This window comes from Apium graveolens, chromosome 9 (genome assembly GCF_009905375.1).
Source record: "Apium graveolens cultivar Ventura chromosome 9, ASM990537v1, whole genome shotgun sequence".
Lineage (NCBI taxonomy): Eukaryota > Viridiplantae > Streptophyta > Magnoliopsida > Apiales > Apiaceae > Apium > Apium graveolens.
Window position 1 is genome coordinate 254,186,703 of NC_133655.1, and position 27,971 is coordinate 254,214,673.

General features: G+C 33.9%; 2 protein-coding genes across 2 annotated transcripts; both read right to left on the reverse strand.

Annotated features, from left to right (window-relative positions):
• Positions 1 to 352: 352 nt before the first annotated feature.
• Positions 353 to 12,290, reverse strand: LOC141686177 (uncharacterized). The gene is made up of 7 exons (XM_074491227.1): positions 12,092 to 12,290; positions 11,340 to 11,989; positions 10,905 to 11,280; positions 10,458 to 10,585; positions 1,676 to 1,942; positions 702 to 1,522; positions 353 to 623 (listed from the first exon to the last, which is right to left on the reverse strand). The coding sequence occupies exons 1-7, from the start codon at positions 12,288 to 12,290 to the stop codon at positions 353 to 355; spliced, it is 2,712 nt and encodes a 903-aa protein (XP_074347328.1).
• A 1,298-nt stretch (positions 12,291 to 13,588) lies between these two features.
• On the reverse strand, positions 13,589 to 17,874 carry LOC141687253 (uncharacterized). Its single transcript, XM_074492460.1, has 4 exons — positions 17,585 to 17,874; positions 16,005 to 17,315; positions 15,552 to 15,738; positions 13,589 to 14,788 (listed from the first exon to the last, which is right to left on the reverse strand). The coding sequence occupies exons 1-4, from the start codon at positions 17,714 to 17,716 to the stop codon at positions 14,205 to 14,207; spliced, it is 2,214 nt and encodes a 737-aa protein (XP_074348561.1). The 5' UTR covers positions 17,717 to 17,874; the 3' UTR covers positions 13,589 to 14,204.
• Positions 17,875 to 27,971: the final 10,097 nt, after the last annotated feature.

A 27,971-nucleotide genomic window follows, 5' to 3' on the forward strand; every position in this document is an offset into this window, starting at 1 on the left:
CTTGTACTAATAGAAAATGATTACGTTTATGAAAAATAAAGAGGGTTGGATCAAGTGTACCACGATTGAAACCATTTTTTAGCAAAAACTGACTGAGACGCTCATACCAATATCGAGGGGATTGTCTCAATCCATAGACAGACTTTTTGAGCTTGTAGACATAGTATGGATTTCTTTCATGAATGAAACCTGGGGACTGCTTTAAGTAAACTTCTTCCTTGAGATAGTCATTTAAAAATGCACTTTTAACATCCATTTGGTAAAGCTTGAAACCTTTGTGAGCTGCAAATGCCATTAGAATTCGAATAGCTTCGAGACGAGCTACATGGGCATATGTCTCGTCGAAATCAATTCATTCCTGCTTGTTGTATCCTTGAGCCACAAGACGAGCTTTATTTCGAACAATGTTACCATCTTCATCCTTCTTATTCTTGAAAACCCAACGAGTACCAATGAATTTGACATTAGAAGGAGGTGAGACAAGTTCCCAGACTTGACAACGTTCGAACTGGTTCAATTCTTCTTGCATGACAACTGACCAACATTCATCTGCAACAGCTTCTTGAGCATTTTTTGGTTCAAATTCAGCAATAAAGGCATAGAATGCATATAAATTATGAAGTCTGCTTCACGTAGAGATTCTTTGATCCAAATCTATCAGTAGATTATCAGATGGATGATTCTTTACTATTCTGGAAGACTTTGGCAGTTGGATAGTACTCATTTCTTCTTCATTAGAATTGTCCGCTTGATAAGGAATATGTGTTGTCTCTTTTGATTGAGACTGAGACTTGGAATGAGACTGTCTCATTTCCTCTTGAATAGAATTTACTTGCGGAGAAGTGAAAGAATCATTTGACCATTGATCATGAGTCTGAGGAGAGTCTTGAGAATTCCCAGAAGAGTTAGATGAATCAGGATATCTTGGACTGTCTGATTTTTCCTGAGACGCTTGACCCTTTTGAGATTGAGACTGTCTTGTTTGAGAATGAGACGGCTGATCAGCAACATCCTCTTCAATTTGAGAGATCTTCAAGGCAGATTCATTGAAGGCAATGTTGATAGATTCTTCGACTTTGTGCTTGATAAAATTATAAACTCTATAAGCCTTGTTTGTAGTAGAGTATCCCAAGAAAATTCCTTCCGTAGACTTAGCATCAAATTTTCCTCGAGTGTTCTGTGTATCTAAGATAAAACATTTGGAACCAAATACTCGAAAATAACTGATGTTAGGAGTCTTATTCTTAAGCAATTCATAAGGAGTTTTAAGCAAAATAGGACGAATAAGCACTCTATTTAATACACGACAGGATGTGTTTACCACTTCTGCCCAGAATTTACGTGGCATATTACTTTCATGAAGTAGAGTACGAGCAGTTTCCTGTAGAGTTCTGTTCTTGCGTTCGACAACTCCATTTTGTTGAGGAGTACGTGGGGCAGTGAATTCATGAGTAATGCCTCTAGATTTGCAGAAAGTTACGAAATCTTTCTCGAATTCTCCTCCATGATCACTACGAATAGTCTTGAGCTTTAAAGAATACTTAGTCTCAAGGTTAGTAATAAGATTTTTGAATTCACAAAAAGCTTCATCTTTAGTACGCAAGAATAACACCCAAGTAAAATGAGAGTAATCATCTACTATAACAAAAGCATAATTCTTACCTCCCAAACTTACATATCTTTCTGGACCAAACAGATCTAGGTGTAATAGCTGCAAAGGAACATAAGTTAATACTTTGTTCTTAGCAGTAAAGGAAGTTTTCACCTGTTTTCCATGTTGGCAAGCTGAACATGGTTCTGTTTTCTTGTACATCAGCTTTGGTAAACCTCGAACTAACTCATGTGAAGATATCTTTCGAAGTAGATCCATATGAACATGACCAAGACGCCTATACCACAGATTCTGCTGTTCTTGAACAGTACCTAGGCATATTTCTTCTTGCTGTTCATCAAAATCTAACACAAAGATGTTTCACTTTCTTTTGGCTACTAAAGCAAACTCGTTAGCTTTATTACCAATATAAACATCTTTATCAAACTTAACACTGAAAGAGATATGTCCTAAGTCCAATCATGTATGAGGATTTAGGAATAACTTTTATGTAATCTGTTTTGATTTCATTGATATTAATAAAAGACTTGTTTTATTTTTATTGCGGGCTCTATCTATTTAAATGTTTAAATAAGATATACCACAACTTAGAGTAAAGCTTTTTATGGATTGTGATGAGATCACAATAATGAGACCTAAAAGATGATAACTCTAAACTTAAATAGTTCTTGGTCGTAGGATTACTAACTGGTAATTAATAATCCGCAAAGATCGGTATATACTATGCTTGCTTCATTATGAAGGATGTCTGTTCTCATAGACATTTGTGTGGTGACACTATAGCTAGTATGTAGGTGCTTATTATAGAATAAGTTCACTGAACATGACTCACACAGCTGAACAACTGATGGAGTTCACTCCGTGTCAGCAGTTGTTCACATAGTGATAGTTGTACAAGTATCCTTAGACTTGAGGTCATCATAGTCATCTTGTGTACACTGAACTATGCTTTGGTTTAGTTCTTAGTCTCAAGGGACAATTATAAGGGCTCTACTGGGTATAGGAATTTGTACACGAAGATAGTGTATGATCAATAAAGGATCTACCCCTTCTAGTGAAGGAAGAGAATGTTCAATGTTGATCCACTTATGTTAGTTCAGGAATCTCTGGCCAGAGCGAATGAAATTAGAAAGGAGTTTCTAATTTACATTAAATAGAACTAAGCATAGTGAATGGGAAAGCAAGTGATTAAATAAGATAGGCTTGACACAAGTTCCATGCCTTATATTTAATCGTGACATTGCAGGGTAGAAGGAATTAATTGTACGGTAATTATTCACTGAATAGGTTCTTGGTATTCTAAGCAGTGAATTCGTATTATCCGGATAGTCACGATATGCTGAGAAGTATCCCTCACGATGTAGAATAAATATGATTAATTAATTAATCATATTTAATGAATTAGAGAATTTATATAAATAATGATAAAATAGTTTTATTATTATTTATTTCTACTACCGGCTTAATATTGAACCTACGGGGCCACACCATAAAAGAGAATGATTTAATGGTGGAGGAATTAATTAATAATGGCTGATAATTATTTATTTATGAAATAAATAATTAATTGGCAAATTTAATAATTGATTAAATGAGATTTAATTGATTATAAATTAATTAAGAAAAGGTTCTTAATATTATTAATTAAGAATTTAATTTTTGGAAATTAAATCAAGAGAGAGAATTATTTCTAAAGTGTTTAGAAAAAGGATTAATAATTAAAAGGTGTTTTAATTAGTAGTGAGAATAATAAAGGGTTAATAATAATAGTATTTTATGGGAAAACTTTCAGCTGGAAATTTGCCTATAAATATACTATTATAAACCCGATTTTTGCCTCAACCTAAAAGATTTATAAAACCCTAAAACTCTCCATCTCTTCCTCCTTCATTACATCGTTTTCTTGGTGGATACCGGTGGAGTGCTTAACACTTGAGGAGCAGCTGTTAAGGATCTCCCCTCGTGGTTCTTGGATCGCTATTAAAGACCTCCATCTTTCCATTAATGTAAAGCTTCTTAAGGTAAACATACTGAACTACGAATTAAATATTATTTTTCGCATAGATCCTGCGGAGGGTTTCAGTTTTTTTTAAGATTTAAATTTACGTTTTCGTTGCGTTTATGTGCTAAAAACCCTTCAATGACATCAGAGCTACTTGCGAAAAGTTTTTAATTCGTTTATGTGTTTAACTGTTTTTGATATATGAGCATTTACGTGATTCGCCATGATTTGATTTTGATATAATATGCTTATATATGTATGGTTTTGAATATATGATATTTATGTGAGTTGTATAATCATAAGATGATTATGTAATCTGTATATATACTGATATATATATGATTTATGTTTGTTCTAATTATGAGAATCATATTAGATACGGATTCTGAATTGGCTGCTGCAAATTTGCTGAAATCTGGGTCTGGTGTCCGATTTACGCAAACGAATACCCTGTTCCATAGGTAAACGAGCGTCTAAACAAAACTGATAGCTAAATCTATCAACGACTCGTCTGTAAGGCGTTTGACGTCGTTTACTGCCCGTAAACAGTGATTCTTGTTTTTCTGATTTGATTATGATTTCTCTGATTTTTGTCATATTTTATTTTTATGATTAGATCATGGATAATATGATATGTTAAGATCATATTATGTGTTTTAACATGCTTTTATGTGTTGTATGAGCATGGTGGATGGTTATGGCCTTTTGACCTTAGTGTAATGGTTTTGGTTTTGGTTTTAAATACGACTTGCATGTCGTCAATCTTTGTAATCATAAATCTCGAATGTAACTCGAGTTATTCTTGTAAGATAATTAGATTAATTTTACTTTCAATCATGTAATGTAATTGAAGACTCAAGAAGGCTATCCAATTGAGGTGATACAAAGAAGAAGACGAGGCATACAAAAAGTCTAAACAAAGAAGAAGACTTATGTAATAAGTAGTTGTATTTATTTCCATCACCATATTAGATTGACCTTGATCTTTATCATGAGCTTGATAAAGATCACATAGGATGGGGCCATAACCAAACACATTTACTTTATTGCACACATTTACTTTATTGCACTTTACATTTACTTGTTTATTTAATTTTATATATGAGATATATGCCTATGTTTACCATGCGATGATAGATTTAGGTGAACTTAATTGACATAAGGCGTTTGTTAGACAATCTAGTATAGTGAAATTGTTTCATGACCTTAATATAAATATTATGAATACGATCATGAGATTCTTGTATTTATGAAACACGTAATTGAATATGAATTTTCAATATTGAGAGCAAGGATGATTCTGTCAACAACAGATTTCTATCTGTAAGAAAGGGTTATTAAGTGACGCCTCTTGACAATGCTCCACCCGATCTGGGAATCATCTGATTATCAATTATTGATTTGAAATATTTAATTTAAAAGAAAGAATCTCTTTATAATATGATTATGATTGTAACGTAATATAATCCCTCTAAAATTAAATAATATCAAGTAGTAATTGACCAATGACACAACGGGCTTGTGTCGGTCAAAGCCTTCCAACATGGTAGAAAGTAGTTCTTATTTTTGAATCATTGTCGTTTCGTGCTACAGCCGAGGGCTTTGATTTCAAAATAAGAAATACTTGTCTATTACATAGAGATGTGTACATTGAATTAGAATCTAAAGGTCGTTACGTGCCACAGCCGTGGGTCGTTGGAGACTGATTCAATTATACGAAATGTTGGGTTAGACTTGACTTAGAATATTGAGTTTGTCGTGCCACAGCCGTGACTCAATTATTCAAGAGGCTGAAGTTATATGAGGGAATAACATAAGATGTAATTGACAAGAGTTGTCTGCCTATTGAACATCACATGACGTTTCGTGCCACAACCGAGGTTGTGTGATGGAATGTAGGATCCCTATTCCCACTAGCATTATGAATGCTTAATTTTCTCTTAGGGGGTTGAAAAAATTAGATAAACTAGTGGGAAACACTTATGAATAAAGGCCCGATTCATATAGTATTTTGAAATGAAATTGAATATTTACTAAGTGTTGTTATGTGTTTATCATTTACAGATTTACTATATTCGTCATGTCTTTTACACTATCACTCCGGAGCATACTAGATGCTCACAAGTTGACTGGTCCTAATTTAGCTGTTTATTTTCACTGTAACAAGTTGGGGCACTGGAAGAGGAACTGCAAGGTTTACCTTGCAGAATTGAAGAAGAAGAAGGGTAGTAGGACTACCGCTTCTGATTCAGGCATGTTCATGATCGAAGTTAATATGTCATCAGGTCAAATTTCTACTTGGGTATTAGATACCGCCTGTGGTTCTCATATTTGCAATTCGTTGCAAGGACTAAAGGGAAGTAGGACTCTTGAAAAAGATGAGGTGATTCTACGTATGGGCAATGGAGCAAGGGTTGCGGTCATATCTGTAGGATCATTTAGTTTACATATGCCTACGAGCAAGACTATTATTCTGAATAATTGTTATTACGCTCCCTCTATTGTGAGGAATATTATTTCTATTCCTATGTTGGATTTGGATGGTTTTTCATTTATTATTAAGAATAATGAATGTTCTATCCTTAGAGATAATGTTCTTTTTGGACGTGCCATTTTAAATAATGGTCTGTATGTATGTGACGTAGAGCATGATTTACTTCAGTTTGAACAAACTAATAAAAGAAAACGAGATGATGAAAATCTGACCTATTTATGGCACTGTAGGCTAGGTCATATTAGTGAAAATAGACTGCGGACATTGCATAAGGAAGGGTTACTTGACCCCTTTGATTTTGAATCATATCCTACATGCGGGTCTTGTCTATTGGGTAAAATGACCAAATCTCTATTTAGTGGACATGGAGAGAGGGCTGCAGATTTGCTAGGATTGGTACACACAGATGTATGTGGACCAATGTCTACGCAAGCCATGGGTGGATTTTCGTACTTCATTACTTTCATAGATGATAGATCTAGATTCGGATATGTGTATTTGATGAAACACAAGTCTGAAGCCTTTGAAAAGCTCAAAGAATATAAACATGAAGTGGAGAAACAAACCAAACACAGTATTATAACTCTTCGATCAGATCGAGGTGGTGAATACTTGAATGGAGAGTTTCTAGATTATCTCAAAGAAAATGGTATAGTCTCCCAGTGGACTCCTCCATATACTCCACAGTTAAATGGGGTATCTGAAAGGAGAAATCAAACTTTGTTAGACATGGTTCGGTCCGTGATGAGCTATGCGAATCTTCCAGTATTTCTATGGGGTTATGCATCAGAAACCTCAGCATATTTACTGAATAAGGTGCCTTCCAAATCTGTTCCTCAAACACCATATGAGATATGGAAAGAAAGGAAACCGAGTCTTAAACACGTTAAGATTTGGGGATGTCCAACTTATGTCAAGAAAGTTGACCCAGATAAGCTGAAATCTCGATCCGTAAAATGTAATTTTGGGGGATATCCTAAAGAGACTTTGGGGTATTACTTTTATACCGATCATCGGGTGTTTGTCTCCAGACATGCTACCTTCTTGGAAAAGGAGTTTATCCTTGAAAGAAACAGTGGGAGAAAAATTGAACTTGATGAAGTTCAAGAAGCACATACTACTACGGATCAAGTGGAAACACCTGTTCAGACTGAACAACCTTCTGTGGAACAGCCCATTCGTAGGACAGGGAGAGTGTCTCGCCAATATGAGAGGTATTATGGCCTTGTCATTGAGAATGACAATGAGTTGTCAATCATTGATGATGACGAACCTGTGACCTATAATGAGGCTATGAGTAGTGTTGACTCGGAGAAATGGCATAGTGCCATGAAATTCGAAATGGAATCTATGTATACCAACCAAGGATGGACTGTGGTTGAGGTGCCTGAAGGTGTTAAGCCTATTGGGTGCAAGTGGGTATACAAAAGAAAGATTGGAGTAGATGGCCAGGTGGAGACCTATAAGGCCAGGCTCGTGGCAAAATGATTTAAACAAAGCCAAGGGATTGACTTTGATGAAACTTTTTCGCATGTAGCCCTGTTAAAATCAATTCGGATTTTGCTTGTGATTGTTGCTTACTACGACTATGAGATCTGGCAAATGTACGTGAAAATGGCCTTCCTCAATGGGGAACTTGAGGAGGAAGTGTATATGACACGACCAGAGGGTTTTCTTTACAAGGGAAATGAACACCTAGTGTGTAAGCTGCTGCGAACCATATATGGTTTAAGGCAAGCTTCTCGTAGATGGAACATCCGTTTTGATGAGACAATCAAAGAGTTTGGTTTTATCAAAAACATAGATGAACCATGTATCTACAAGAAGGTTAGTGGGAGCGCGGTAACATTTCTTGTATTGTATGTGGATGATATACTTCTTATAGGAAATAATATACCGATGCTACAATCAGTCAAAGTATGGCTATCAAAGAACTTAACCATGAAGGATTTGGGAGAATCATCCTACATTCTCGGTATGAAGATCTATAGAGATAGATCTAGAAGAATGATAGGTCTTACCCAGGGTATATATATCCAGAAAGTGCTTAAAAGGTTTAGCATGGAAAACTCCAAAAGAGGTCTCATACCGATGAGCCATGGAGTGTCCCTTTCCGAAAAAATGTCTCCTAAGACACCTGAGGAAAGAGAGCGTATGAGTAAGATTCCTTATGCTTCAGCAATAGGATCTATCATGTACGCGATATTGTGTACAAGGCCTGATGTTGCTTATTCAATTAGTGTGACGAGCGGATATCAGTCCAATCCAGGTGAAGACCACTGGAAAGCAGTGAAAAACATCCTTAAGTACTTGCGAAGGACTCAGGACATTTTTCTTGTTTTTGGTGGTGAATCTGAGTTGAAAATAGAGGAGATGTCAACGTCGAGAGAGTTGACACACATAACAACGTAGCAGACCCACTCACAAAGCCACTTTCTCAGAGTTATTTTGATCATCATAAAGACAAGATGGGTATTAGATACCAGAGTGATTGGCTTTAGTACAAGTGGGAGATTGAAAGAGATATGTCCTAAGTCCAATCATGTATGAGGATTTAGGAATAACTTTTATGTAATCTGTTTTGATTTTATTGATATTAATAAAAGACTTGTTTTATTTTTATTGCGGGCTCTATCTATTTAAATGTTTAAATAAGATATACCACAGTTTAGAGTAAAACTTTTTATGGATTGTGATGAGATCACAATAATGAGACCTAAAAGATGATAACTCTAAACTTAAATAGTTCCTGGTCGTAGGATTACTAACTGGTAATTAATAATCCGCAAAGATCGGTATATACTATGCTTGCTTCATTATGAAGGATGTCTGTTCTCATAGACATTTGTGTGGTGACACTATAGCTAGTATGTAGGTGCTTATTATAGAATAAGTTCACTGAACATGACTCACACAGCTGAACAACTGATGGAGTTCACTCACGTGTCAGCAGTTGTTCACATAGTGATAGTTGTACAAGTATCCTTAGACTTGAGGTCATCATAGTCATCTTGTGTACACTGAACTATGCTTTGGTTTAGTTCTTAGTCTCAAGGGACAATTATAAAGGTTCTACTGGGTATAGGAATTTGTACACGAATATAGTGTATGATCAATAAAGGATCTACCCCTTCCAGTGAAGGAAGAGAATGTTCAATGCTGATCCACTTATGCTAGTTCAGGAATTTCTGGCCATAGTGAATGAAATTAGAAAGGAGTTTCTAATTTACATTAAATAGAACTAAGCATAGTGAATGGGAAAGCAAGTGATTAAATAAGATAGGCTTGACACAAGTTTCATGCCTTATATTTAATCGTGACATTGCAGGGTAGAAGGAATTAATTGTACGGTAACTATTCACTGAATAGGTTCTTGGTATTCTAAGCAGTGAATTCGTATTATCCGGATAGTCGCGATATGCTGAGAAGTATCCCTCACGATGTAGAATAAATATGATTAATTAATTAATCATATTTAATGAATTAGAGAATTTATATAAATAATGATAAAATAGTTTTATTATTATTTATTTCTACTACCGGCTTAATATTGAACCTACAGGGTCACACCATAAAAGAGAATGATTTAATGGTGGAGCAATTAATTAATAATGGCTGATAATTATTTATTTATGAAATAAATAATTAATTGGCAAATTTAATAATTGATTAAATGAGATTTAATTGATTATAAATTAATTAAGAAAAGGTTCTTAATATTATTAATTAAGAATTTAATTTTTGGAAATTAAATCAAGAGAGAGAATTATTTCTAAAGTATTTAGAAAAAAGATTAATAATTAAAAGGTGTTTTAATTATTAGTGAGAATAATAAAGGGTTAATAATAATAATATTTTATGGGAAAATTTTCAGCTGAAAATTTGCCTATAAATATACTATTATAAACCCTATTTTTGCCTCAACCTAAAAGATTTATAAAACCCTAATTCTCTCCATCTCTTCCTCCTTCACTACATCGTTTTCTTGGTGGATACCGGTGGAGTGTTTCACACTTGAGGAGCAGTTGCTAAGGATCTCCGCTCGTGGTTCTTGGATCGTTATTAAAGACCTCCATCTTTCCATTAATGTAAAGCTTCTTAAGGTAAACATACTGAACTACGAATTAAATATTATTTTTCGCATGGATCCTGCGGAGGGTTTCAGGTTTTTTTTAAGATTTAAATTTACGTTTTCGTTGCGTTTATGTGCTAAAAACCCTTCAAACACTATGACCAGCATCAGTTAACTGACTTACACTAATAAGATTATACTTTAAACCATCAACTAAACGAACATTATTGATAGCAAACTTATCGTTATCTATGGTACCTTCACCTACGATACATACGGTATTGGAATCTCCAAGAGTAACTAAGCCTCCCTCTTTAGCAATTAATGAGAGAAACTTTGATTTGTCTCCAGTCATGTGACGAGAGCAACCGCTATCAATAATCCACTTATTTCGAGGAACATGGACTTTAAAGCATACATGCAAAAGATCTTTTATCTCTTAGGTGCCCACATGACTTTGGGTCCTTGAATGTTAGTATCATAAATCTTATACAAATGCCTGTCAGATTTCTTAATCCACATTTGAACAATAATAAAAGATTTATGCATAGATTTAGATCTAGTTGAAGAGTTAGGATTGTGGCCCTTAATGCCACATAGCCGAGATGCATAAGTAGTGTGATCAAATTTGCCACAGTCTTGACATTTTTCATAAGGAATCTTGTACTTCATAGGAGTTCTTTTGTAACCACTTTGAAAAAATTTCTTCTTGGCTGATCCATACCCAAACTTTCTTTGTCAAGAGAAGATTTCTGTTGGACAAGTAAGACATTCAGTGTTCCTTCTCCATGGAAACATTTGGCTAGACCAGTTTCCAGTTGGGCAACCTTTTGCTCGAGTTCAGGAACTATAGAATCAGAAGATGCATTTGATTCGGCAGAAAAAGTTTCCTTCTTTAATGCATCAAGACATGCATCTTTCATCTCGATCTCATTCTTGAGATAGTTGACTTCTTCTTTCAGCTTAGAGACCTTCTCGGATAATAGCTTGTTTTCATCTACTAGGGATTCATCTTTGATGGAATCATCAACCTCATTAAGAACCTCACTCAATGTTTGTTTTAGATAAGCATTCTTTTCTTTTAACTTTCTATTTTGAGCCTGCAAGGTTAGACATCTTGAGATATATATGAATTTATATTAACTTGAACAGTATGTACCTCATCATTGTCACTGGAGTCATATTCAAGTCCAGCAAAACATAGTTGAGCTAATTCATCTTCTGAGTCGATTTCCACCTCAGAATCATCATCACTCCATTTGAGCAAAGCTTTCTTTTTGGCTTTGAGCTTGTAGCAGTCTTTCTTGAAATGGCATTTCTTTTCACATTCAAAACATGCATCCTTGTTTTGATTATTTTTGCTTTCCTTGCTTGAACTAGGTCTGAATTCTTTCTTTGGAAATGAAGACTTCATGGGTTGTTTAGATGCATTCCTTTTGGCCAGAAATTTGTGGAACTTCTTAGTCAGAAGTGCAATCTCCTCATCAGAATCTTCAGAAGAATCACCTGCATCTGCATTAAGAGCTAGAGTCTTTTTCCTGGGGGCTTCATCTTCTTCATCATATCTGCGTAGCTGGTTCTCGAATTCCTCTAATTCACTGAATAGAGTGAGAGTTTCCATAGTTGATATAGATGGAGAATCCTGAAGTATGGTGACCTTCGAGGAGAACTTCTTAGGCATAGCTCTGAGGATTTTTCTGTTAATATCAACTTGAGGAATGATCTTGTCGAGTAGTGAGATAGAATTCATCAAGGTCAAAAATCTTCCTTGAGCATCTATGATACTTTCATCTCGTTCCAACCTGAAAGCTTCATAATCACTCATTAGCATACTAAGTTTCACTTCACGTACCTTAGATGTTCCTTCGTGGCTAACTCAGATAGTATCCCAGATTTGTTTAATCGTAGTACATGCAGAAACTTTACGTAGTTCTGTTGCAGCCATTCCACTTAGAAGGGCATTCATGGCTTTAGCATTGTAGTTCAAGGCATTGACTTCCTCAGCAGACAGATCCTTTAGAGGTTTTGGCTTTCCATATTTCATGGGAGTAGTTATGCCATTCTCAACAACATCCCATTCATAAGCATCTCGCTGAAGAAAGATCTTCATTCGAAATTTCCAGTCATTGTAATTTTCAGCTCAAATTAAGTGAGGAGGGATATTAGTTGACAAACGTTCTGATTGCCCATGGATCGCTAGCAAAACAGTCACTAAAAACAAACAGATTAAAGGCACCTGCTCTGATACCAAATGAAATTCGTAGGCACAATCGAATTACAGTTAAAGTATGATTGTTCACAAATGGGACAATCTCTTTTGCAAATGAGACAGACTGTATCTAAATGAGACATACCCTATTTAACAACAAAATATAAATTGCAGTAAAATTAAACGTGCAATGCTGGAAATAAATCAATGCAAGAACACCAAGAGTTTTTCACTTGGTTCGGCCCTATACCTAGTCTATGGCCTACATCCAAGTCCCCATGTCAACTAGCATAGCGAATGTATTATATCCACTTAAAACAAAGTACTTACAAACTTTCCTTGATTACAAACTTGGTCCACTTGAAAGAAACATTTCCCTAGCACACAGCTACTTGGCCTTACTCCTGTAATCAACTTCCCACAACCCATGACAAATGATACAATACACCTTAGAATTTGAAAGATTACAACTCAACTATATCTCTTAATTATCTGGATAAGCAATAGACTTAATAAAGAGGCTGTTTTTCTCAGAAAGAATAGGATGGAAAACGTAGAGAAAAGTAGTCTTTCTGAAAAATAACAAGTCGGTTATAAATAGCAAAAACATAACGGATAAGAGAGTATTTCAAACTGATATAAAGATAATAAAAGAGATAAACTTAAGTTTGAAATATTTGAACAAGTATTTGAAAACAATCCGTTAGTTTGTTAGTAGAAAAGATAAACATGATAAAGGTAGTATAATTTGAAATAGATTAGGTTTATCCAAGATAGAGTTTGTTTAGAAAAAATAAGTCAAATATTATCCTGTTAACTCAAGTTATCATTAAACAAAACTTTAATACTTATCTAACTAACTAACAATCGTATTAATGTGATTTGGTGTAAAATCTTTCAAGAGATAATGCATCATCGGAAATCTCGGACTAATAAAAATGTGGGTTAACACTATGCCAAACAAAATTTTGGAAAAGTGACGAGCAAAATGAGGTCTGATTAGAATTTAGAAGCTTAGTACTAATTCAGCATCGCGTCACTCAAAAGCCCGGCTCCGTCATTGTCCCAAAGTCGAGCATTTGCATGTGGCCGTGCCAGGAAACAAGCACTACTGTCTTTACAGTTCAATTGAATACTTGGCCATAATCATGTTTTTTTTTCTGTTCTGAATCTGTTGTTGCTGCATCATTGATTTCTTTCAGCATGATCGATTAGTCAGCATAATCCACAAGAGGGCCAGGAAAGAAGTGAAAGAGGGGTTGAAAAAGACTTTAGCTTATATATCATCCACAAGGACCACAACTATATGTTTTTGCATCCCTACAGTACTATTTCAGACTTTTCTCTCATCGAGTATGAATTACAGGAACATGGCAAAATACAATGATATATAAGAAGCTAAAACACGTAGACCCTCCCATGTATTCTGCATGATTGAAGGAATCAAAAAATCTAAAGCTCGCAGCCAACTAATTGAATAGGTGTTATTAGTTTTAAGTCAACCAAAGGCAACTTCGTCTAAGCTAACTCCTAGAATAAGGGACTTCGCCCACACTTATCTACCAGCACCCTCACCCCTTTGATACTCCATGTAGATACCCCAACACTCATGCCAATGCCATTCAATTTTGTTGCAGCAATAGACTATAGTTGCAAACAGCGACCGCCAATTTCGAAAATCATTCAAACACAATGCTTTGAATGGAAAAACCAACAAGTTGATATGATTTAGAAAAATAACATTAATTTGGTAATGAAAATATTAAAGTCAAAACATAATAGTTCTGATGTTATTTCACCCCAATTTTTTCAAATTTAAAACACTAACATTCTGCGGGCCGCCAAGTATGTGCTTTTGTCAGATAATTTTGCTAGATCTTGGATTGATTCTCCCACTAAATCCTTAAATATTAGTCGTTCAATATCCAATACAGTTTCCGACTTCTCTATGGGACAATCTCTCCATCCGTTGCTTGTATCTCCAGCAAGGTCCTTCTTCAGCACCCCACAAATTACTTCAAAGAGGTTATCTGATGATTGATGCTCTTCGAGTTTTTGAATTTCCAACCAAATCTGTTCCCCGGATGGCCTTGAAGTATTTCTGGTTTTCATCAAGCAGGATTTCCAAGGGGAGAACTGGCTGTTGAGCTTTATAATTTCTGCAACAGTATCGAAAAGGAGCCGTCTCTGGAGTTTTGATAACTTGGAGTTGTCTTTGCATTTCAAAGAATGCTGCTTTTCCACGCGTACGAAGATGTGATCATTGGCTTCTTCGGAGGCATAATTCCAAGCTTTAAGGATGTGGGAGATGTATATTAAATCAGAGTCATTGAATTCATCTTCACGTCTAGACTGGACGGATGAAAACTTAGGGCTCCCTGTTTCGTCCTCCATTTCAACTGATTCATTCAAACAACAGTTGTTTAGTAAATGAAGGCATATCTACAAAATGCAGAATTTATCGCACTTGACATGATCTGGCATTGAATTTTTTAATTTATTAGATAACACATCATTCTATCATTCTCCCAAAAGAATCAAATATGTCTGTGACAACGTTTTCTGAAAAATAATACAGAATTCAAACATCTGTCTTGTTATAAGGCGACTGCAAAATTACAGTAATCGTCGAGACAAAACAAGCAGTATGCTTCACTTTTGTTGTAGTTCCTTTAGAGTATCTGCGAGAGTTGAATAAATTAACATGGGAGAAAATTAAGTTATATAAAAATACAAGATAACCGGGCAACAAGATCAGAGGTCATAGTTTGTTGGTGGCAGGCTAGCAGCTCCCTCCCTTCCCCATCAAAGATCATAGTTCGAACTTTGAACCCCTCATCCCCAAGACCATAATGCATTATAATATATGTTTCGTGCTAAAAAATTTTAAAAAAAATACATAATACAAATTTTATCTAATTCTGTATATAACAATAAGTAGATAGGTAAGAACATTTATTTCCTTGGGCAGCATAATGATCATGGATAGTGACAGCAGACAAGATACCTGGTAGGTAAGAAGAGGGCTATAACTGGTAGCTATGTATCAGTCAATCAGGCCTAACAGAGTCAGATAACGCCAAAGTAGTAACAAAATCTAGCTAACATAAAAGTAATGGAGTTGAACATGATAGTGATAGTTGCTAATGCTTGCAACTGTACCTGAAAACCTTATGGTTCGTTTCATGACAGGTGAAGGAGAACTCCAATCATCCTTGTAAAACCTCGAGTCAAGTACCGACACTGGACTCGGTTGAGACTCGGTTGCATTTATTTCTGCTATGCTGTTCAACAGCTTATCACATCTATTCAACATTCTCCTTCCTTCTCTGAGTTCCGTTTTACTTCTCTGCAAATACCGTAAACAAATAAGCGTAAATCAGACTAGTTAAATTGTATAAATGAAAAATATTTTCGACTCATAATTTCTCTTGCCAGGCTTCTACTAGTTACTAGTCACGACACAAATTCTCGTACCAAGTTTCTAACATGTAACAGTAGCACAATTTATTGTCACAATAATACAAATCATCGGCTTAAGTCATGCAAGTCACAGTTTGGACTTCAGAACGTTTGGGAACATGAACTTAAGTAATGACATTATAATAAAATTACCTCTGTATCAGTTTGAGAAGGCGTACTAACAGCACTTTCCGAAATGGATGATGAAGATTCATCTTCAATAATCACTGTACTGTTAGTCTTATTCTTTGCAACGGGACGAGTCGTTGGCTTCCTGTTTCTTGGAGATCTATTTGTGCCCGTTTGATGTGCTACATTTCTTCTCGGAGAACTGATAGGCGAAACTCTCCGTGAATCTGTCGATTCTTTCACTCGCCTCGGAGTTTCAATACTTAATGGCTTTGTCTTCATTACAGAATTAGGTCTACCTCTGATTGGACTAGTCACATTTCGATCAATAATTTGCCGTTGAGGCCGTGGACTCAACGATGAAGCATCTTGACGATAATCGGATTTTGATCGGACACTAGGTGGTGATTCGTGACCTACTCTTCGATTAGGCTTCATCAGTACAATAGGAGATTTAGGTTTAGAAGAATATGAATAATTACCATCTCCAACATTGTCTTTGTTTCTAATTTGTGCGACAGGCTTGGTATGTAAAAGTCCTTTAAGTTGCATAGCCTCAAGAATTTGCTTCAATGTTTCTAGATCCTTCATAGGTTCATCAATTCCTCGCATTTTCAAACGTCTTTCGATCTCACTATATATCGACAACTTCTGGTTCGGCTCTGGAAAGAAATCTGCAGGATTGTAGAAGCTTTTGCGTTGCTGTGGAGATTTAATGTTTCGCTTTGAGCAACCTCTTGGGGTGTGCTCAGACCTCATATATGACTTCTCAGATAGATCTACATTGTTGTCTCTTATTACATTGCTTGACACGCAACTTTGTTGCTTCACCTTTAATTTGTCATTGCTGTCAATTAGTCTAGACTGAAAAATTTCTCGTGAAGCTCTCGACTCTGATGCAGATCTTCGTAGCTCGACATGCTTTGTTATTGGTTCGGATGATAACGTATTAGGCATTGGCTCGATTCCCATTAATTTAGCAATGACGCTTGTTGAACGACGGTTGTTATCATCTGCTGAATTTATCTGGACTTCTTTGCGGTAAAGGCTTCCTTTGGCTGCATCAAATGTTGCTCTACTGTCCAGTGACAGTCTCGGGGAAAATTTCCACGAATTCTTTCCGCCTTCATTTACTTCGAATAATTGAAGAGGTTGCGGTGACTTTTGTGGCACTTCTACTGGCATTGCTGAAACCACTACCGGAGAACAGGGTTGACTGAGCTTGTACAGCTCTGGAACGGGAAATGTCACTGTTTTCGTTATTGCAGGCGGTGCAACAAATTTTTTATCAACATTCACTGGCGACTTGCCTGACTTCTCCGAAACATCAACATTCTGCCGGAAAATATACGCACATACAAAGATACAATTAGCCGAGAACCAATAAAAATAAAAACCTATGAACACTAAAATAAATAAAACCACTGCATGATATAAAAAAAAATTGTGCATCGGACATAAAATTATATGAAATGAAATATTAAAAATGGTTAGTTAATTCTCATTCTCGTTATAAGATGGTTCTCATCTGAACAAAGCATACGTAACACGAAATCGATATGATTATTGCAATTGATGTAAAAATATGAGCGTAGAAATGTAACCTTTGGTGCAGGTAGGCGCTTGGTAGATAAGAACTGGCGGCGGTCGAAAAACTTTAAGAAACCGGACATACAGCCCATTTGTTTCCCTGCATGCTTCACCGCATTCCGATCATGCGAAACTTCCGTCGACATTTTCCGACAAATATTTCAGTAACGTATCTCTCAAAACTCTGGGACACTATATTAAGCAAGAGAATTGGACAACGCACAAAACATTTGGCTTTTGTTATGCTCCAAACTCCCGCTTTACACTCTTTAAAAGAGGCTATAATAAAAGAGTAAGTGCGAGGAGAGTGTAGTTAGGCTAAACTCACTCTTTTTTTACCTTTTCATAATCCCGAAATTCAAAATTACTCGCATGCAAGTCCCGAGGGCATAAGTGGTAATTAATATTAATGATTAACCTCGCGGACTGGACCTGCAGGCTAAATGATATTTTGTGTCAGAGGACTAAGCATCTTGAATTGCGAAACATTGAACGAAGACTGTGGAATCATTGACTGTATTGCCCTTGGAACATTATGTAATGGATTAATGGGTTAAGATACCTTTACAAGCACTAGTACTAGTGTAATTGAATGTGGGGATTACGAAAGCAAAAGAGAATCACGAGGTAAAGATTGAGAATAAATTGGATTTGACCGAGTCCAAGTGTTTAAGGTGACCCAGACTACAAATTTGGATCTTTAACAAAACTTCTACTCCTCTGTAAGTATTTTGCTGCTGCCTGCTATACTGAAAGAGATGCTGACGGGATGGTTTCTGTCGATGGAAACATTTTACTGCAATTACTCAACGTCTGTTTTCCTCAAACTAATTTACCTACACTCCACGATTAATAGTATAAATTTTAGAAAAATAATAAGGGTATAAAACTAGTTTCCCGATAGTTAAAAAATGTCACGTGTCATATTTTTATTTGTTGATAAAAATAAACTCTCATGGATTTACACAAATAGCACTAATTAAATTCTTCAATATTGTCATACCGTATCCCACGATATTCGATTATATTTTTTTTTATAATTTTCATAATCTGAGTTAATTTAGGGGTCGTTTGGTTCAGAAGTCGGTATGAGTTTGAGATCAAGAATCAGGTTATATTGGTATAAGGATGAGGAATGATTCCTGATATTATATGTTTGGTTCACTGCTGGAATTAATCTGTTTTATTTTAAATATAATCGATATTTTAATTTTGATTCTAATATTATGTGCAAGTCTATATTGTACATTAAAATTAAATTCTTACACAATTTACAAATAAAAATTTACTAAAAAGCATATGATTATTAAAATATAATTTAACCAATTAAATAGTAATTTAATATTTTTTAATAAATTAAATCTTACAAATTGGCATTAGATAAATATTAGTATAATTTTATTTAAAATTAAATAATATATCAAATTTAAAATATGTGTACATAAATTATATTTAATCATAGAAATAAATATGAATAATAAAAATAAATCTGATACCTCATACCACTCCTTTATATCCACCTTTCCCCCAAGGTATCAAATCTGATTTCAACTGGGTTTTATATATGGGTTTCAGCGAATACAAATCACGAACCAAATATCAGGAATGAGTTTGAAATGAACAAAACTCATACTTGCTACCCAAATTTTATAAACCAAACGACCCCTTACTTAAATAATTTTAAAAATTACAATAATACATTGGTATTGCATGCATTAAATATTCACATTTTTTACTTAGAAAACCCAAAATATTTACTGGTAGGAAATATTACCGAAAATATTTACTGGTAGGAAATATTATCCAAAATATTTTCGAAACACGAATATGTGTAATATGTATACGAAATACGTGTGTGATGTGTGTCTATATATATATATATATTGTTTTGAGGTATAAGTATGTTAAACAAACATATTCTTCATAATTTTTTTATTTAGAATACGCATATTTAACATTCATATTTAACAAACTCAAAACTCTAATTATTGTGAATACGCATAAAAAACATGTGTATAGTTAAAAAAAATATGAATATGTATAAGTCATATGTTTATTTGGCGGGTTTTTTAAGTACTATTCCGCGCAAATAGGTATTTTTGGTCATCCGATTTTAAAAGTGCACTAATTCAGGCATTTTTTCATGATGCATCACTGCCATCATTTAAATATAATATTTATTACTGAATAATAAAATCAAATTTATTAATAAATTACAATTATAACAGAGTTCCAATTATTATATTACTTTATTAAAAATCTGTTGGACAAACTTAGTATCTTAGACTAAGTTGTGAATCATTTTGAGACTCTATATGAGTGAGACACATTATATGTTAGTGGTGTGTATTTATTGGAACGTATTCTCCTCTACGAGGGGATTCCAATGCATATTTACACGCTCAGAATGAGTAAAAGGTGAATGAGAACTGATGTTCCAAAGTGTTACATTTTAATATGAAAAGTGATTTTGTACCACATCGAGAGTAGTACAAACATATTCCTTAGTTTTTCTTATAAATACCATGTACCACATCGAAAAGAAAAAAACAAGTCCTTTCAAGCCTCTCTTTATAAATAGAGTCTTAGGGCACCAGTTTTATTAAGTCGAGGAAATAAGAGTCATCTCTTTCATTCTCGGTCTCTTTAGTCTTAAATTTTTCCAATATTCCGGTGATAGTTCTCGGGCTCAGTTCAAGTTCGCTGAGAGTATATTCGATCTATCGATTATACTAGTATCTCATTTTATCCTGGGAAGCAGGTCGCTAAACACGGATGGTGCGTGGCGAAACTGCTTTAAGGAGACAGTTTTCTGGACTCGAGATTAAATTCAATCTCTGTTTGTTTTCTCAAACCCTTCTCCTAATTTAATTGTTAATTCTTATATGCTTATGTAATTTAAGAATTAGCAATGTTCTTGTGAATTAGTTATATATTCAATATATATAATAATGTCTTTATCGTACATGATTGATAACAATCTTAAAGCAGTTTTCTTCAATTTTCATACTTTCTTGTGAGTAGACGCAAAAATCAATTTGATTGTTTAAATTGGATTTATTTATGGGTATATGAGTGACCATTATTTGTCTCATTAATTAAATTAAATTTAGTGCGTTAATTTCTTTGATCACTTGTTGCCATGTGCTTGAAATTAATATAAATTTGATTTTAAGTGGTGCTTTGTTTAAGTATAACAGGTACGAGGCAAAAGTAAGCACAAAGTTGTTTGATAATTGGTTTCTTATAAGGCTATTGATGCTTTAATGGTTATTGATTTATGATCAACTTATATTCAAGTGGACATATTTGGTGACATCTCTCTCGGGTTGATCATTATAAATTGGTAGATTAAACCCAAATTTATAATTTGTCCATGTTTTCGCTATTAATGGATAGCTTATTATGTTTTGTTTAATTAACATGGTGATTGATAATATATATGAGCTAGAGTTTCTTAATTCTGAATTGATTTCGGAATTATTAGTATTCTGATACAAGAATCGTATATGTTATAGTTTACATAAGTGTTTGCAAGTTCATAACATGATATTGCTATGCAATTAAATAATATGGCTACATATATGTGACCCTTCATGATGGAACTTGATTGTTTGGTGATTAATTTTTAATTATTGTTGAGTGATGATAAGACATCAATTATTATTGTTTAATCTTTAATAATGGAGTTATATCACAAACTTGTAATACTGGATAAATAGAGGCCTTACCGCGCATCTATTTAATTGGAGAAAATAGATTACAAGCATAGGTTGGTGACAATAAACGTGATGCAAACTATGTAGTTCTAAACATCTTATTTTAATAGATTTATTTGTTAACAAATTGCTAATAGTCTATATGGAGGCTTTGGAAAGCTATGAAAAGGAGGCATACGTTACTTTATTATGTAACGTGTCTCGTTAGTTAACATTAGTTTGACTGGAAAAATTTGTTCTAGTATTTTCACTTGTGTTGCACTGGATATAATGCAGTAATATGTTTGTTGTTAAACAATGTGACGAGTTGTGCAGCTGAAATGAACCAGATTTACAATTGCTCAGGATTCTCCATTAAAAACCTAATGGGCCTGGAGTACAGGTTATGGGTCGGTCGGCACATAAATTATATTTTTCTGGTTGGGTTTTTTCCTCCAGTTAAATAGTAATTTCACGTGTTGGTGTCGGTCTGCTGCGGCAGCGACACACGAGCCTATTATAGTGATCCATGTGATACTTAATACGGCGAATATTGATATCAATATTTATGCTGAACTTCGGAGATAATCCGAAAAGTTAACCCTAGCGCATTAGTTGATCAAGGATCACTGAATGTGGGTTTATTGAAGATTTATGTTCTTCCTTTGGCCTTTTCTGGTTGTACCAGTAGGTGAGCCAGAAATGTAGGTTCGTGTGAACCATGTAAATATTTTAGAGAAATTCAGTAATTGAATTTTAAATGATAAGAACCACGGGAAGTTCTTTAAACATGATATTAAAATCTTATAGGTTTTAATGAATGACTTAAAACATGCTCATATGAGAGGTAGTGACACGATACGTGTTTACTGTCTGGTTTGATAGTAAAATATTTGTCATTCGTACTCGCAGTCGAGTCAATATTGAAGTTAAATAGAGAGATGTGCGCTCTATAAACACAAGGGTAAATCCAACTTAATACAGATAATTAAGATGGTAGTGAATAAATTTGATGATGAATAATCACCGGGAAAATTCTGTTTGCAACGTGAATATTCATGAGGTCGTTGCACCTTACTCACATTAAATAAATGGAGTAGATGCAGGCTTGAGTTGCGCTCTGAGAAAGATGCAAAGCGATTGTGATCAGCTCAGACTATCACTGAATTTGAGGATATTAGTTACGAAGAGCTAATCGTTCCTTAAACATGATACCACAGAAGGAAATAATTAAATTTCCTATTAGTTTTGGAATATTTTCTGACATTCTGTAAAATATTAAAATTGTGGGGGTATCTAGAATAGAAAATTATTGAATTTTCTATGAATAGTGGAATCTAATGAAACATTCTTGAAAATAATTGGAATGTGGGGGTATCTCGAAACTTGATACCAATACCTCTGTTGGTAGCATGAGATCCGAAATCAATTGAGATATTTTGGATGGATACATAGACAATGGTTGAGTCTAATAATATCCGATATATGAATCTAGTTTTTGAGATTCGTAAGAATACTGTTACAGAGTTTAGGAATGTTTATGAGATAAGCTAGTAGATCCTAGTAGATCTGTAATTAAAAGTCATCTAAATGAACTTACGAGTTATTGGATGAATATGAGGATGAACCTGCAAAGAGCAAAAGACTTGGATAATTGCTAGTCCCGAATGTCTTGATAATTTGCTTGAAGGTGAACTCGTAAATTTAATAGAAGCAATGCGCTTCTCGTATAATTCCTTGATAAGTGAATATATCAAGAGAAAATTTGACTATTACTGAGAGTCAATAAATCAAGATTTTCTAGCACGTGTACTAGAAAATAGATTGTGCATGTTCTCTCTATGTCCTTTGTGGGGGAAAGGATGTTAAGAAATAGAGAGAGTGGTTCTGTTTGACAGAATCTTGTTTAAAAAATATATAGATCTTCTTACGAGATAGAAGCATTAGGAACCAAATAAATTTTCAAATTGGGAAAATATATGTGGGTCTGAAGGAAGTATAAGGTCAGACTGATAATAAAATATTACAGTCAAAAGTGATGACCTTATATAATTTATGAAATATTCTCGAGTTTTGAGAATAAGGTTCATTAAGATGATACTAAAATTATCGTATTGTGAAATTTAAAAGTGCATCAATGAACATTGAGACAGTCCATTGAGACGGTCTTTTTAAATAGATATTTGGAGAAATATCTATTTACGTGAACCTGAGGGTTGCTGTAGATAAAGCAAGAGTAGAAAATCTGTATTTTCGGTGATCATGTTGAGTGAAACAACATTGACACGAAATAATGGCATATTAAATTTGATATTGCTATGATAAGCAATGACTTCAAATAAATGACATGGTTGCCAATTTGAGGACGCTCAAAATTGGTTGCTATGTGAATAAGGATTTCCAGTTTAAGGACGCATAACTCAGTAATGATGCAAACTGAAATTGCTGGTTTTTGGGACGCTAAAAGCTGGTAATATCAATAACAAGTGAAGCCTTAAGTAATAACTAGTAAAGTTATTTCGTAAATGTGAAATATGTCAATATGAGATGTCAAACTGATTCAAAATCAGAGAATTGACAAGTGTGCATGTGTTATTTACACATGATATGCATGTCATAATTGATTGCATGTGAGTGATCTGAACATAATTGATTGCATGTGAGTGATCTGATCATTACGAGAAGTAATGACAAGAGGATCATCTTTGAAAATTTTGATGAGATTGAAAAGTTTTGATTTGAAGATTACAATCTTCGTGACTTTAAAAGTCTTAGATGATACATGTCACATGTTGGTGATGTGAATTTTGAAGAGATCAATGAAGCTAAAGTTGTCATAGGTAGAATGGATTTATATTTATCCAAACATAGATGAACAAGGATCTCTCAAGAAGGATTGCAAGTCTGTTGTACTTTTTAAAATTGTACAAAATTAGACATAGGCTACACAATTGGTAAACTGGGTAGATGCACGAGTACAATGGAAATTGGTCACTTGGAAGTGATTGCAATGAGATTTAAGGTGTATGATATGTGCTCGTGAGCTTGGACTGCAATACGAAAGATATCTAATTGTACTATGTGAATATAGTATGTAAATTAGATATTTGACTTTAAGAACTTAAAAGTCATTCGAGAATACATTTCACACTTAGCAGCCGTGTCATGGAAATCCTAAACTTAACTCGATTCATGATGGAAAACGAGTCTGGTGCATAAAATAAATACAGTTAAAAGGCTGAGTAGCCACTTTGTAAGGATATTCCTAAATGACAAGGAAAATGTGTCTTCAATATGCATATATCGTGTAATCAATATGCAAATTGGGAGCTCACATTATTGTGTATGAAATGGTATGTCTCACATCTATGATGAGGACATAATACCATTAAACAACTATTCTTAACGAGAATTATCATGATTGACTATGTAAAGTCAAATGATAATGTTTGGATCCACTAACCAGATGGCTAAACTGAGCGAATCTGTTTAAGCCAAGGGAATCTAGTTAGACCGAGAGATAGTTGTCAAATCATCGAGAGGAATGAGCCTTGCCTATTGCTTAACGGCGTCATGGTGGACACCCAACCTTGCTGACTGGAGATCCCAAGAACTTGGTTCAACGGGACAACTAAATCATGATGACCAAATCACTGTGGGGGTAACCCCTGGCCTATTTCTATGACGATAAAACAGTGAGACCCGTAAGGTATGAGGTTAAACTTTATGCTTTTAATGATCTTTGACGAATACAAGGATTTCAAGTTTGAATACATAACATTCGGTTGAGTAAACGCGGGTTACTCTATAAGATAAAGATCACCTATGTAAGAGAGAAGTATGGCCGCTTCAAAGGAGAATTGTGAGGCACAATTCTTTAGAAACTCTTGCAGAACCAGGACAATGTTCCAGGGCCAAAATGGACATAATCATGAGAACTGAATGAGTTAGGAAAGATATAGTGATGAGTATGTCATCGTTTACAAAAACGGTCGAACAGTTCAAGGACATCGCGTCATACTGTCTACCAGTAAAGTCGATATACTTATTCGAGCGAAGGTTCAAGGAGCATTCTCTACCTATCGTATGCTATATCTTACCGCCGAAACTATCACCAAGTCAAGCTCCGTGTCTGTCTGTCTATGTGGTGCGTGCTACTGGACCATCGATCTCATTTGTGGGGGATTGTTGGACAAACTTAATATCTTAGACTAAGTTGTGAATTATTTTGAGACTCTATATGAGTGAGACACATTATATGTTAGTGGTGTGTATTTATTGGAACGTATTTTCCTCTACGAGGGGATTCCAACGCATATTTACATGCTCAGAATGATTAAAAGATGAATGAGAACTGATGTTCCAAAGTTTTACCTTTTAATATGAAAAGTGATTTTGTACCACATCGAGAGTAGCACAAACCTATTCCTTAGGTTTTCTTATAAATACCATGTACCACATCGAAAAGAAAAAAACAAGTCCTTTCAAGCCTCTCTTTATAAATAGAGTCTTAGGGCACCAGTTTTATTAAGTCGAGGAAATAAGAGTCATCTCTTTCATTCTCGGTCTCTTTAGTCTTAAATTTTTCCAATATTCCGGTGATAGTTCTCGGGCTCAGTTCAAGTTCGCTGAGAGTATATTCGATCTATCGATTATACTAGTATCTCGTTTTATCCTGGGAAGCAGGTCGCTAAACAGGGATTGTGCGGGGCGAAACTGCTTTAAGGAAACAGTTTTCTGGACTCGAGATTAAATCAAATCTTTGTTTGTTTTCTCAAACCCTTCTCCTAATTTAATTGTTAATTCTTATATGCTTATGTGATTTAAGAATTAGCAATGTTCTTGTGAATTAGTTATATATTCAATATATATAATAATGTCTTTATCGTACAAGATTGATAACAAAATCAAATAAGAACTGTAAAGCATATAGGAATCTAGAGGTGATATAAAAATTAAAGTGAAAATAAATTGGGAATCGAAGTTGTTATTATTGTTATTTTATTTATTTATAATTATTTTAAGAAGAGTAAAAAAAATTAATACATATGTTATAAATACGTTATTTACTTTAGAATTATAATAAAAATATTATAACAGTAACACGATTTTAACAATTCTTTTATTTCATTAAAAGATACTATATAGTATATTATAAAGTCATATATGAAATGAAATTACTAAGATGAAATCAAAATAAGTTTCACGATTATAATATAATTTCAAAATAATATAAACTTGTAACATATATATATAATTATTGGGGTGAATTCAAAAAATGGGTAAAATCAAAATATGGTGAAACCAATTTGGTATCATTTATAAAATAAGTTTCTCTTATTAATAGAAGTACATTATTTGTGTTAGGATTACAATCAAATTTGTTATTCAATAAATAGAAACGAAGAAATCAAATTTGATATCATGTAAACAAATTCGCTTATATTATTAAGAACGATTATAGATTCTTTTAATGTGAAGTGACATAATTATCGGTGTTAATCGAAGATGTCATCAAATTTGATACTATCATTTAAAAAACATTCGTTTAAATTAATATGTAAACTCATTTTTATTTCATTTTAAGATTTTGTATTCATGTAAAATTAATATTAAAATGTTAAAAAATATTTTCTTTTAATGTGATTAAATCCGAAAGAGTTTCTCGTATCTTTCTTATGAATTCGAAAATTCATTTTTGTAAATTTAAGAATTGTCTTCTAAATTCAAAATTTGTAGGTACTTCTCGCGTTAAATCCCTTATCAAGGTACTTTTTCTAAGATAATGTGCTGCCTTAGTTCATGTTAAACCACATTTTTCTGTCATTTTCATTACCGGATTTTTTTTTGGAGAACCAATTAACAAAGAAATAATCAAGAGATTTGACATTATAATGATTTGAATCGCTGTTCTGAAAATTTTCACATATCAGATGAAGACGTCAACAAACAAGATAAATACAATAAAAAGTGATAGTGAAAGAGAAGATTGAAATCGAATTGTTCGAAACAAATATAAATATGTATCAAAGGACAATTTATTTTTGAAGGCAGCCTAGGAACGAAGGAAATAGTTTTACTTTTATCAAAGCCTATCAATATCATAACTCTCCATCAACATAAATTTTTTGACACATTTTCTCTAAAATTTTATAAAATTTTAGATGAGCCAATAACTTTACCTGATACCCATGAGCCTTTCTATAACCATCTCTAACAATTTTGAAATTACATGGTCCACCATGGCTACAGTTGAAATTTTTGTAAATATTAATAACCTTTATTAATAAGCGAAACCTCTTTTCAAGTGATACTTTGATTTTGTTTATTTTTTGGTTCCGCCACATTTTGGTTTCAACTTTTTATGATTTATGTTATAACTCTAAGTGTATTATTTTTATTTTTTACGATTCCTACATGACTTATAATTCTACCTGCATTATTTTTATGCGTTTGCAGAATTTTATAAGTTATGCTTTTTTATTATTTTTATAGGTTTGAGTCCTATTTTTAATTATGTTATAAAATAAATAGGTTCATAAATTGACCGAGCTGAATATGTTCCGAAAAATATAAATTACGATCAAGTAAATAGGTAATGTGTTTAAATTGGAATATTTTAATTTAGATTTTTTTTATTTGTTGGTGGAATTCTGTTTTAATAAAATGATATGGATATTATATACACTGTATTTTGGTTTAT

Excerpts from the sequence above, each read along its gene's own strand:
- LOC141686177 (XM_074491227.1), bottom strand. The coding sequence starts at position 12,290 with ATGAAGATCTTTCTTCAGCGAGATGCTTATGAATGGGATGTTGTTGAG. Across the intron at positions 10,586-10,904 it reads TCTTGACAAAGAAAGTTTGG|TCCATGTTCCTCGAAATAAG; the intron begins GTATGGATCAGC and ends TATGCTTTAAAG. Across the intron at positions 624-701 it reads AGTACTATCCAACTGCCAAA|ACTTCATAATTTATATGCAT; the intron begins GTCTTCCAGAAT and ends TACGTGAAGCAG.
- LOC141687253 (XM_074492460.1), bottom strand. The coding sequence starts at position 17,716 with ATGTCGACGGAAGTTTCGCATGATCGGAATGCGGTGAAGCATGCAGGG. Across the intron at positions 15,739-16,004 it reads CTTCTCAAACTGATACAGAG|AGAAGTAAAACGGAACTCAG; the intron begins GTAATTTTATTA and ends CGGTATTTGCAG. Across the intron at positions 14,789-15,551 it reads ACGAACCATAAGGTTTTCAG|TTGAAATGGAGGACGAAACA; the intron begins GTACAGTTGCAA and ends TGAATGAATCAG.